We start from the raw sequence: 13,098 nt of genomic DNA on the forward strand, positions 1-13,098 counted from the left end.
CCATTCTCTCTACCTTAGCCTCACATGGTTTTACACTATAAAAGTCCCTGGAAGAGACAGCTTCCTGGGGAACTACCCACTAGGGCCCCCCTCCTGTCCCTCTCTTGGACAGGAGCTTTCTTTCTCTCAATAAATATATTCTTCTCAAAAAAAAAAAAAAAAAAAAAAAAAAAAAAAAGAATCTGAATCTTTATAGAATTTAAACAGTTCTAATCTGATATATTCATTGTGAAGCAAAAATAGCAAATAATACACAAAATTCTAAAATAGTTTGAACAAAGTGCTCCAGAATGTCAGAGTATAATATGATAAAAATGTCACAATCTACAGAGTGAAAGGAAAGAGACTCAATTTTGTATTGTTATACTCAAGCAAAAATCATGGCAAAGCCAGGGAGATAGCTCAGCAACTAAAATGCCTGCCTGACAAGCATAAGGTCATGAGTTCAATCCCTAGTACCATTAAAAAAAAAAAAAAAAAGCACTGAACAATCATGACAAAAAGAACTGGGAGGATATTTTAAGGAGGTATTAGTCTTCCTGAAATGCTAGAATACCACACTGTAGCGAGGGTGGCAGAAAAACATTACTCATGCAGACAATTTGAAGGATGAGCTTTTCACTCAAATTTTAAAACATTCAGATATGATTCTGTTAGCTGAGTTGGTAAAAGCCTTATGTGAATAACTATTTTTTAAGGCTTTTTTGACACTGATATTGGTCCTTCCAAGAGGACTGTAAGTTTTGATAATACTCATAGTAAGTTCTGTGAGCCATGCACATTAAGATATAAAATAACTTTCTCTTATTCTAAAACGTGACAATTTGGTATCATGGTATGATAGAGCACAAAGCTGAACACTGGCTGTCACTCACCACGTGACCTGAGGCAAGCCACCAGCCTGATTTTAATTTTTGAAAAGGCAATATCCACCCACAGGTAATCAGGAAGAAATTGGTGACACCTCAGTAAACAGCCTCAATCTACTTCTTCCCTCATCTCTTTAGCACACACTAAAGGTGATAACTACCCTAAGTTCTTTTTTTCTTTTTCTTTCTTTTTCTTTTTTTTTTTTTTTTTTTTGAGATAAGGTCTCATTATGCATTTCAGACTGGTCTCAAACTCACAGTGATCCTTCTGCCCCAAGCATGCACTGGGCCTACCCTAAATTTTTGCTTGCCACCCTCTTAACTTCAAACTGCTACTATTGCTTGCAATCTTCTTTAAACTTCCCTTCAAGAATCCACTGTGTCCTCTCCTCTAAGACATCTGTCCTGGATCCCCACCAGGGAATTTATTATGTTCCCCATCATACATTATCCAAACTTGTTTCTCTTTTTTATTGAGCCACTATTCACAATGTAATAAATAAAAAGGAGTAATTTTTGACAGATGCAATATATGTGCTTTATTTATCCCCACACACACAAAATGCAAACCTTACAAGCACCCTATAAGTAGGTACTGTTATGCCCTTAGATTTATCAATGAAGGAAAAAATGAAACTTGGTGAATGTCACTTAAGTACTAATTATTACAAATTATCACTACTACTAATTAGCAATAATTAGTAGAAATGGGATTCAAAGCCAAGTCCCAAACTCCAAAATTTTTTGGCTGCCTTTGGGTTGGGAGGTGGCTTTTACATTTTTATAGCCTTTGGAAAAGAGTATAACACCTGGCATGATATTTGATGGGAAAAAAGGTAGAGAGCAAGTCTGTTTATCAAACTGCTTAAAATCTGAGGATACAAATGATCTGACGAGGTCTGTCCTCAAAGATCTTATAGTCAGCTTTCTTGGGGAGAGAGATAAGTAACCAGTTGATGTCAGGACAGTGGGTGGTAAGCGCTGTTTCTGTGGACAGTCTGCTGAGTAAATGAACAGAGAAGAAACCACAAAGATGTAATGGAAATCTGAGTTTGGTTTTTTCCTTTGGAAACCAAAGTTATGTAAGGTTCCACTATATTGACATATGAGAAGCTAGCATGCAAAAATGAATGTATTTCTAAAAATTAAATTATCTCTATTTACTTTCTACATTATCTCACTCAAATTGTCTGGTTTAAGTATCATTTTAAAACCTATGTTAAAGGATGACCATCAGGGTGGGGGAGATAGCTCAGCAGCATAAACGCCTGCCTCACAAGTGCAATATTCCAAGTTGGATCTCCGGTAACACAAAACAAACAACAAAAAAAATAAAGGATGACCATCTTTCTAAATATGTTCAGTTTATATAATACTACATTGTTTCTCCACACATAGAGGAGAAAAAAGAAAACAAACAACAACAAAAACTACTGGTTATGTAACTGGCAAGTGCCTAAAACAAAATCATAATAAAGGTAGTTTTAAACTCAGGAGAACAGAGGACTAAATTATTTCAAGCAAATGATACCCAAAAAAAGCCAAAAACAGAAACAAAAGCAAACAAAAAACCCCAGATCTACCTTACTTTATTCTTCGGTTGGTTAAAAAAAAAAAAAAAAAACCCATACATTTTTATCTTTCTTCTCTCCAACTAAACCCACAATAAAGATAATGTACTTGGGACATTCCAAGCCCCTTTCTCAAGTAGATCTTGTACTTTCTGGGCTACTATGAAAACACCAAATAAAACCTTTACTGAATTCAAGGTAGCTGGGCATGGTGATATAAGCCTGTAACCCCAGCACTCAAGAGTCTGAAGAGGACTGCTTCGAGTTCAAGACCAGCCTGGGCCAGTTTGTAAATTGCAGGCCAACCCAGAGTAGATAGCAAGACCTTGTGATATATCTATGTAAGTAAGCAGAATAGTTTGGATAATAGTACTATGGATTTTTGCTGGTCTATGGAAAGGAGCAGTTAATGCTTAATTTTTGTTTCTTTGTTTTCTTATCTTCTTTCTTCATTTTCCCCCTATTTCTTCCTTCTTCATTTCTTACAACTTTTTTTTCTTTTTCCAAAATTGCATACATGTATCTGGTAACCTGAACAGCTAATCTGAAGACAACAATATGAAATACAATGAACACTGTCAAATTCATATTATTTTGTTTGGTAAAGTTCTGTCTAATTTATTTTTTTTTATATTACTATTCTGTATTCCTCTTTAAAAATACAAAAAATTAAATCTAATTTAGATTACAAATGTCACTTCTTACATGTTCAAAGTAACTACTATGGAAGAAAATAAATTAAGCCTAATAATGTTACTTCATTAACAAATCAAAAAAGGGGGGGATACTGGAACTCAAACTCAGGAACCTGCATTTGCTAAGCAGGTGCCTGTGCTCCTGAGCTATATTCCCAGCTATCAAAATTTTTAGAGCTGCTAATAGATTATCAGGGTAGTGCTCTCTTCTAATCAGAAGAAAATTTCTCCAAACTAACTCTAGGAAAGATAAAATTCAGAAAGGATGGTGAAAGGAATAGAAAAACAGTGAGAAGTGAAATGAGGCACAGATGGAATTTAAGTTTTGTCTAAAGGGATTAAAATCTAAGCAATTACAAAAATGCAGCTTCAAATGCACACAAGCCTGAGACACTCCTGCGAGCTGAAGTCATTGACAGAGGATCAAGCACAAGTTCAAAGTAGGTTAAACTTGTTTTCAGCTTCTTATCACCCTGACTATTCAGCAAAATGAAAATAACCCAGTGGACAAAGTTTATATAAACCTTTTTTAACTTCTCCTAATAAATTAACTTGAAGGAAAAAAAATATAAAAGGAAAATTTGGCTGGGCATGGTGGCACATGCCTGTAATTCCAGTACTTGGGAGGCTGAAGCACGACTGCTGTGAGTTCAAGGCCAGCCTGAGCTACAAAGTGAGGCCCTGTCTCAAAAAGACAAAACAAACAACAACAAAAAAAAAATAAAGGAAGATTTTTCTTCATAAACTTTTATTTGTTAAACTATCCTAAATAAGTTAGTTTCTTTCTTTCTTTTTTTTTTTTTTTTGGTAGAACCGGGGATTGAACTCAGGCCCTTGCGCTTGCCAGGGAAGCGCTTATACTACTGAGTCATCTCCCTAGCCCCTAAATAAGTTAAAGCTTTGTTAAAACTTGGTAAGAAACAAAATCAACAGCTGTTTACAGCAAGGAATTGCAGTGTTACTTGCTACAGATTATAGCGGTGGCAAATCTATGGCATGTGTGCTGCAGCCTGCTGTTTATCATCACTGAAAGCTCTAAAAGGTTCACCATCATTGTTATAGAAAAAAAGAATCATGGGATTAAAAGGAATTTTGAAAGTTTCCCTTAGGCTTTATTCACATAATGGAGAAGTTGCTGACAACTTACAGATTTAAAAAATGAGAGGCTTCAAATTCTGGCTATATTTAATACCATAATATTAACTAAGATTTTAATTGGCATGTTTAAAATTTCAAAACCACAATTCCCCTAGAAAGTGTAACTGTTACCATTTAGAGAAAATAATAGGGATAAGCACATTCATCAAGTAATTTAGTTACACCTGATGCTATACCAGTCATTAGAACGATCATCTATTATACTTTTGTCCTTTATTTTTTTTTATCTTACCTTTGTCCTTTTATTAAAGAATTCTTACATCGTTCACTATTGAATTTCTGTTGAGCTGGTAAATCGAGGCAAAATTCTAAATAATCTGAGAAGTCAAAGTATAAAGTCCACAGTACAAACCTACTGAACCATGTTCCCTCTTTACATAATAAACTGCTAAAATTAATTTCACTTTTCTAAACATAAATCTATGAGTGAATTTTAAATTCCGTGTAAACTGACTTTCACTGAGCCTTTCTGCTCGAAAACCCCTTAGCACACTGCCATGATTCAGTTTCACCTGTTGGTAGCGAACACTGACCTCATTGTGGGGGGAAAACAAAACAGTACGATAAGTCACCAGATACGCAAGCCATGAAACAAGTGACTGAAACTGCGGCCACACTTTTTTTCCATGCTTAAAAAGGCCTTCTGAATTTTGATATCTTGGTTACCATTTCTCTCACAAAAACTCTATAGGTTCCAAAAACTTTCCAACTAAGGACTCACCTGGTTCTTCTGCAGCCAGAATCCCGGGTTTTGGTTCTGCTGAACTGGGCTTTTGGGTGACTGAAGCCGCTGCCCCCTCCTCTGGGTCCTCTACCTTGGTCACAGTGAAGTGCGGCATTGTTTCAGAAATGCTTTGCTCTGTTTTAAACTTCCTTCCACTCGTTTTCCCTCCTACTTCTCCCTCTTCGATTCTGATTACTACTCCCGGGAGGCACAGGCTGGGAATCGGGAAGTCCTGGGCGCTCACGTGACCTGCCGCCGTGGGAGTGGGGCTCCCTAGACACGCCTTCTGGTGTTTATCATTCACTTGAAAGGATTAGGAACACCACCCCTGGCTTACCGTTAGTAACCCAAAGAACCTTGACTGCGGCTGCTCTCCCAGGGCTGCAGAAAGCCAGAGACTGGGCGGATTCAACGAACTACCACCTGCGCACACCAGCTTGCTCGCCTCGCTCACATTATGCACATCATGATCTCAGCCTCTGCTCTCACATTTCACACGAGAAAATGAGGGAACAGTTCATTTTCCAAACGCTGCTCTTTAATTAAAGACTGCAGAAAATAGTTTTAGCTTGTATATAAGTAAAGCAGTAGCTAGGGGAAGGGCTTGAGGTAGAACTGGGGGACTAGACAGATAAGAATTAAAATATGCTGCTCCTGAACTAGGACTGGTCCAGGAATGAACTTCCTCACACAGTGTGGGATGGAGCCTTCTCCCTTCTAAAGGCACTTGCAGCTAATTCCCTACCAAACTGAGTGCTGAGAAATTTAAAATGCAAAAGAACTAGTTTTTCTCTTAAATGCCAAAAATCCTGGACTGGGTTAGCCTGAGTTCCAGTTGGTCATTTTAAATCCACAGAGCCATCTGTAATAGGTGGCCACTAAACAACTGGCATTTCCCGTGTTCTCCTTCTCTATAATTACAGGCCACGGTGACCACTGACTGGAGATCCCCCCTAGAAACCCAGGAACTATGCTTCGTGTTTCCAACAAAACTTTCCTAACCTGCTCCTTTAGTTCATGACTTCATTCCTCTGTCACTGACATCTAACAGGTTAGAGTTTATTCTCCTAACAGCACTATGTCAGTTTAGAAAACATTATTTGTGGGTTGCGAAAATGGCTCAGTGGAATAAACACTTCCCTGGCAAGCGCAAGGGCCTGAGTTCAATACCCAGTCCTGCAAAAAAAAAAAAAAAAAAAAAAAAAAAGCCATGTTGAAAACATTTGTGAGACTTTTGTGTCATTTCAAAGTATATGACAAAGTCACACAAATCGATTAAATCTTTTCTTATCCTTCAATGGAAACTTATTTAGTACTTATTTAATAACTCCTATATATTTTATACAAAGCATAGTTCTAGACGCTGTGTATACAGTGATATCCATGAAGAGAAATTAATTTTCCAAAAAGTTCGAGTTTAAAAGAGAAAACCATTTTTAAAGGGTAAAGTTCACAACTTTTGTGTTGGACAGGAAGCTTAAACACTGTTTCAGCTTGGCATGGTGGTGCACTCCTCTAGCTATCCTGGAGGCTGACGCAGGAGGACTGCAAGTTTTGAGTCCAGCCTGGGCAATTTATTTTTTTAATCAATTATTTACTTATTTATTTGGTACAGGGTCTATCACTACATAGCTCAGACTCATAGTGAACCTCCTGTCTCAGCCTCCCCAGCACTGTGATTATAGATGTGGGCCCTACCCACAGTTTCAGTGGCCAGCATGGGTGCTGGGGATTCCAAGGCTGGCCCACATGCAGTACTAGACATCAAATTGGTTCCTTGTGTTTTCCAGGCAGGTGCTTAGACTGCCAAGCTATCTTCCCAGCCCAGGCTGGACAATTTAGACTCTGTCTCAAAAATAAAATGAAAAAGGGCTAAAGATATAGCTCAATGGTAGAGTGCTTGTCTATCATGTACAAAGCCCTGGGTTGAATCCCAAGTAATGTAAAAAACCAAACCAAAACAAAACAAAACACCCCCAAAACCATTAAGGTTTTGCTTGTTTTAGGTAGTGGGGGACTGAACTCAGGACCTTACACTTACCAGGCAGGCACTTATGCCATTGAACTAGCCCAACCATCACATTTTAAAGGAAAAAAAAAAAAAAAATACAAGGAAATCCATCTGATTAAGAGGTACACAGTTCCTTTAGCACCGATTTATTTATTTATTTATTTTATAACTAAAGAACATTTATTTTCACTAAGACTTTTTCTTGAGGACATAACTAAACTTTGTCATCATCCCCTACCCCATCTTAAAAGATTAGTACTGTGAATGTTATAAAGCAGATAGGAACAATCTGAAGGACTGGAACCAATATCGACAAGGAACAACTGCCTTCTGAATCATAAAAATGTTTAAGTAAAAAAAAAAAAAAAAAAGAAAAAAAGAAAAAGGGTTCAATGGGGGTTTTGGATTGAAAAGATCCTCACACCTCACATTTCATCTAACGCATTCAATCCTGGCTAGAGTGAAACAAGTGGAAAGAGGCTCACAGGACAGCGCTTCACTGCAGTGCACTGCACACACCTGTGCTCCAAGCCCCGCCCCCAGCCCCTGCTGTTTCCAACTCCATTATTTGCCAGCCTGTTGTGCCTGCCGACGAAGGAGCACGTAGATCTTCTCTTTGATCCAGTCTTTGTTATAAGGCTGGTATGTCTGGGTATCAGCTCGGTAAACAAGGCAACTGAGGTCTGCCAGATCGTCAATAAAATCAAACAACTGACTGATATCATATGTGATAGAGGGACTGTTGGGGTTCATTCTCTTCAGATGTTCTTCATACATCTTACAAACACCTTCCATGCATTCATTAACAGATTCATAGTCAGCGTAAGTTCTGCCTTCTGGCCTCTTAGTAGGCTGCACCAGCAAAATAGTGTGAGACATCTCGCCAAACCCTCCGCAGCTGCAAACGCCGACTCCACAAGTCACACACGAGGTCAGGGGCAACGCCGCCAACATAGCACCGATTTAAAATACCATATTTAACTCTTGGTATACTTTATCAGGTAACTGTATCAGGTTCTCAGTTGACAACTCTAGAGTATGAGGACATACCTCTGCACTCAGCCTGGAAGATGAGTAAACTGAGCTGTGTTGACTTCCACACTGAAGTAATGTAAAGGCTCGTTAGGAAGTCCTTCTCTCTGACAAATAAGGCTATGTTAAGTTTTTTCACAGAGAAGAAATACTGGCTTGTAATCCTTATTTATTCGAAGTATACCACTTCTTTTCGGTTGTTTTGGTACTAGGGACTGAACTCATGACCTTGTGCTTGCCAGCTAGGCACTTAAACCGCTGAGCTATCTCCCCAGCCCCTCAAAGATATACCACTTCTGAAAGAGAAGGAACCCTTACTTTGTGCTCTGGTTTGCTCTAGAGACATTATGTCATGATCTCATTTAATCATGGCAGAAATGCTTAATTAAGGAATCTACCCAAACTCAGAGTTTGTAAACAGCAAAGTTCAACTCAAACATCACGCTTCTCACTGGCAACACAGACTGTTTAAAAGAATACTCATACCAGTAGTGGCAAACCTATGGCATGCATGTTGTTTTTTCTTTTAAGACAAAGGATGTTAATATATGAGTCTTTTTTTCTAAAGTAAAACCTCAGTATTCAAGTTTAATTGCAATGTTGGCACTTAATGATAAAATAAATGGGCTTAGGGCTGCAGTTTGGGCACGTGGTACCTAAAAGGTTTACCATCACTGTATGCTTTCACCTAAATTTTATTTCAGGTGCTTCTAGTAGCACTGGCTTGCATTCTTAGGTGCAGATTGGAATCATCTAGGGAACCTTTACAACTACTGATGTTGAGACTCATCTCAGATATTGATTAACTGCTTTGGATTAGACCCTAGTAACAAAGGGTGTTTCTTTTGTTTGTTTTTGTTTTTGCAGCACTGGGGATCGAACTCAGGACCTTAACTGAGCTGTATCCCCAGCCACAAAGGTTTTTATATGTAGCCTAGGTTGAGAATTACTAAATAGGAAAAAAAGAAGTTATACTGTAGCTAATCTTCTGTAATTTATGTACAGAAACAGTGACTATTTATACATCTGTATATAGAGTGTAATCAGTCTATACGCAAAAACTATCCTATCATCCTTCATATAAAATATGCCCAGGGGATGGGGATTTGGCTCAATGGTATAATGTTTGCCTAGCAAGCTGGAAGCCCTAGGTTCAGTCCTTGGCACTAAAACAAAAAAATAAACCTCCCCTAAAATATGCCCAGATTAAACAACTACAAATGTGACAAATCTTTGTTAATCTACAATAGGAGTCATTTACTTAGCAACTTGGTGCTTTCGTACCACCATGGTCAACAATTTTATAACATCTCTCTTAGGGTAAACTGCAGATAAAAGCGTAAGGGGATAGAAAATGAAGGTAAAGCTTCTCCTAAAAATGAAAATATATCCACAAAGTGGCTTGTACAAATATGTACATATCAGTGTTTACATAATGTCCTCAAATACCCCTGGTGTACACACACAAGAGAATGGATAAACAAAGAAAAAACAAAGGATAACTATCCAGCAGTTAAAAGAAAGGAACTATTGGTACACACAACAACATGGATTAATGTAAAAAACATGTTAGGCAAAAGCTGGATGTGGTGGGGCACACATATCATCCTATCTCTTGGGAGGCAGAGGCAGGAAGACTGCCATGAGTTCAAAGCCAGCCTGTGAGTTCAAGGTCAGCCTGAACTACAAAGCAAGACAAAAAACAAAAAACATGCCAAGAAGGCTTAACCCAAAAAAAGTACATAATATGTTATCTCCTATTAAGGGGGATAAGCAAAACTAACCTACAAAAAACAAAAACAAGACAATGGTTACTTTTTGGGGACTGGAGGTACAGATGAACTGGCACCAGGCAAGAAAGAACTTCCTGAGACGATGGCAATAGTCTAGATTTTGTTAGGGTTTAGGACTCCCCCCACAAACGCATGCATCTCTTAGCATGAACACACTGATACTACAACATACTTTGAAATGCTTCAAAGGCAGATTAAATGAAGATAAACATATGACAAAACAAAATCCAAATGTAGTATATGCTGCATTTCCCCCCCCAAATAAGACCTATTTGGGAAATAAGACCTACATGATTTTTTTAGGGTATACATAATATAAAGCCTACACCCAAAATAAGCCCCAGTTAAGATCATCAGTCAGGTGATAAACTAGTTCTGTGCCAACAAAAGGGAGAGGTAGAGGCCAGGGAGAAGCGTTTGCGTGGCAAGTGCAAGGTCCTAGACCCAGTCCTAGCCCAGGCTCGGTGAGTGTGTGGAAGAGCTTACTGCTATCCTGCGCCGGCAGGACCTATTACTGGTCCTAGCCCAGGCGCAGCATGGGTGAGACCCTTTTCTACCCCCTTGGGACGTCCCCGACCACTACGCAGCACCTCCCCCCACCCTGCCCGCTCAGTAGGAATTTCTGCTGCATTCTGGGAACCCCCAGACCCAGTCCTAGCCCACGCCCGGTGAGTGTGTGGGAGAGCTACCTCTCCCAACTACTCCACCTTGTCCCTTCCAGACTCAGCTCAGGCCTGGCATACAGGCCTGGGGTGAAACCCTGCACCTGCAATCCCTGCACAGAGTACAGAGGATAGAACCACCCAGATAGTCCAGGAGCATAAAATCTTGCCAGAGGGGCATAACAGGTTCACCCCCAAGGGCAGCAGCAGGAAGGAGCTGAGCACAGAAGCCAGACCCAAGCCAGGCACAGCTGGATAAATCCAAACTTTGTAGATCTGCACCTCAACTACAGTAAGTGCTAAGGTTATAACTACAACAAAGATCTACAACAAAGGTCAGAAGAAAGTGCTATACAAAATGACGAGAAGGAACGAAATGCAACCTCACAACCCAAGCCCACCCGTAACAAGTGCAGAGGACACTAACACAGAACAAATTGGGAATCACACAGCTGAAAACAATGAATCAACGGCTTCCGAAATAAAGAAACAGCTGCAGAAAGGTATAGAGGAACTCAGATTGGAAATAAAAACAGAAATCCCTGAAATAATAACATCTGCAGTAAAAAATCAAATGCAGAAACATATGGAGAAAACCCAAAGCCCATCCAGAACAAGTTTAGAGGTCACTAGCTCGGCTAAAATGCATGAAATAATAGCGTCGATAGTAAATAAGTAACAGCAGAAAGTTACAGAGGAATTCATAGTGCAATTCTTTTCTGAAATAAAAAAAGAATTCTCAGAACTCATAGCATCTGAAGTAAAGAAGCAACTACAGAAACATAGGGAGAAAACCCAATCTGAAAAAAACACTGCAGTAAAAGAATTTTTAACTGCTTCTAAAGAACACATTGATTAAAAAAAAAATGGAGATTAGAAAAATGACGGATTCCTTGAATGAGCAATATAGGAAAGAAATAGATCGCATGAAGCAGAGTCAGAGATATAGAGGAAATTAAAATCTCAATCACGAGCTTGCAAAACTGTTTAAGTGAAAGTAAAGACAGAGGTTCAGATCTTGAAGATGCTGGTGGAGCTAGTGAAAAGGTAAGAAAGGATCTCTTAAAAACAACGAGGATGCAGGAAAGAATAATCCATCATCTGCAAGATGATGCAAAGATGAACAATGTGAGACTAATAGGCATCAATGAGAAAGAAGGAGTCAATACAAATGACATTAAAAAATAGGGGCAGAAGTAATAGCAGAAAACTTCCCAAATATAAGGAAACAATCTGACATTCAGGTAACTGAAGCATACAGAACGCCAAGTAACCTCAACCCAATGAAAAACACACTGAAACATGTAATAGTCAGGATCCCAGAAATTCAGCACAAGAATAATCTACTGAAAGCCACTAGAGAAAAGAAGCAGATCACATTCAAAGGAAAACCCATCAGAATTATGGCCGACTTCTCTTCACAAACCATGCAGGCAAGAAGAGCATGGAGCAGAGTACTTCAAGTCCTCTATGAAAACAAATTCCAGCCCAGACTACTAAACCCTGCAAAACTCTCTTGCAAGTTTGATGGAGAAGTGAAATACTTGCATGACAAAGAACAGCTAAAGAATTTCGTGATGACAAAGCCAACCCTACACAGGCTACTGAAAGATGTTCTAGAGAGGGACCAAAATGAACAGAACTCCACGAATGAGACCAGAAGCAACCAACTAAACAGGGCAAGCAATTAAACACAGGAGAAAAAGAAGTAAGCGACAACAGGTAAATAACACACATCTCAATTCTAACCATCAATGTAAATGGACTCAATTCACCAATTAAGAGAAATGGACTGGCATAGTGGATTAGGAAACAAAATCCAAAAATATGCTGTATAAAAGAAACACATTTAACTCATAAAGACATTCATAGGCTGAAAGTCAACGGATGAAACACAATACTACATGCCCCAGCAACTCAGAAAAAAGCAGGGGTAGCAATCCTATTCTCAGACAGTCTCAGGTTCAAACCAACAATGATCAAGAGAAATAAAGAAGGCCACTATATACTGGTTAGGGGAAACATTCAAGAGGAACAAGTAACACTCATAAATATGTATGCACCAAACATGGGAGCACACAACTATATAAAGCAAATCTTAATGGACATGAAAAATCTAATATTCAATACCACAATTTTAACAGGAGACTTTAACACCCCCTTATCTCCAAAAGATAGGTCAACCAGACAAAAACTTAGCAAAGAAATAACAGAACGGAACCAGAGCTTGAAACAAATGGACTTGGTGGATATATACAGAGTGTTCCACCCAAACACAGCAGATACACATTTTTCTCAGCTGCACATGGGTCATTTTCTAAAACAGACCACATATTGGTCCATAGATCATGCTTAAGTATATGCAAGAAAACAGAAATTATCTCATGCACATTACCTGACTACAATGCAATGAAACTGGAAATAAATGACAAAAGAAACCAGAAAAAAACCCTTAAATACATGGAAATTAAATGACACCCTACTCAGCAACCAACGGGTCACAGATGAAATTAAACAAAAAATTCAACAATATCTACAATTCAAAGAAAATTCAAGCACAACTTATCGTAATTTATGGGATAC

At 38.7% G+C, this 13,098-nt stretch overlaps 2 protein-coding genes across 4 annotated transcripts in view; both read right to left on the minus strand.

The window, feature by feature from the left end:
* Slc12a6 (solute carrier family 12 member 6) overlaps positions 1-13,098 on the minus strand; it is a 100,423-nt gene that overhangs the window by 66,274 nt on the left and 21,051 nt on the right. Inside the window, exon 1 of one of the 3 annotated variants that reach the window (XM_004643134.3) lies at positions 5,015-5,247. The exons of the other annotated variants lie outside the window; for them this stretch is intronic. Coding sequence (XP_004643191.1) covers positions 5,015-5,132 — 118 coding nt within the window. The 5' untranslated portion in view covers positions 5,133-5,247. Of the gene's footprint in view, positions 1-5,014; positions 5,248-13,098 lie in introns of those variants that run through there. 3 annotated transcript variants of the gene reach the window in all.
* LOC101564669 (enhancer of rudimentary homolog) lies at positions 7,195-7,971 on the minus strand. Its single transcript, XM_004643131.2, has one exon. The coding sequence runs from the start codon at positions 7,905-7,907 to the stop codon at positions 7,593-7,595; it is 315 nt and encodes a 104-aa protein (XP_004643188.1). The 5' UTR covers positions 7,908-7,971; the 3' UTR covers positions 7,195-7,592.

This window comes from Octodon degus, unplaced genomic scaffold (genome assembly GCF_000260255.1).
Source record: "Octodon degus isolate 3935 unplaced genomic scaffold, OctDeg1.0 scaffold00166, whole genome shotgun sequence".
In the NCBI taxonomy this organism is placed as follows: domain Eukaryota; kingdom Metazoa; phylum Chordata; class Mammalia; order Rodentia; family Octodontidae; genus Octodon; species Octodon degus.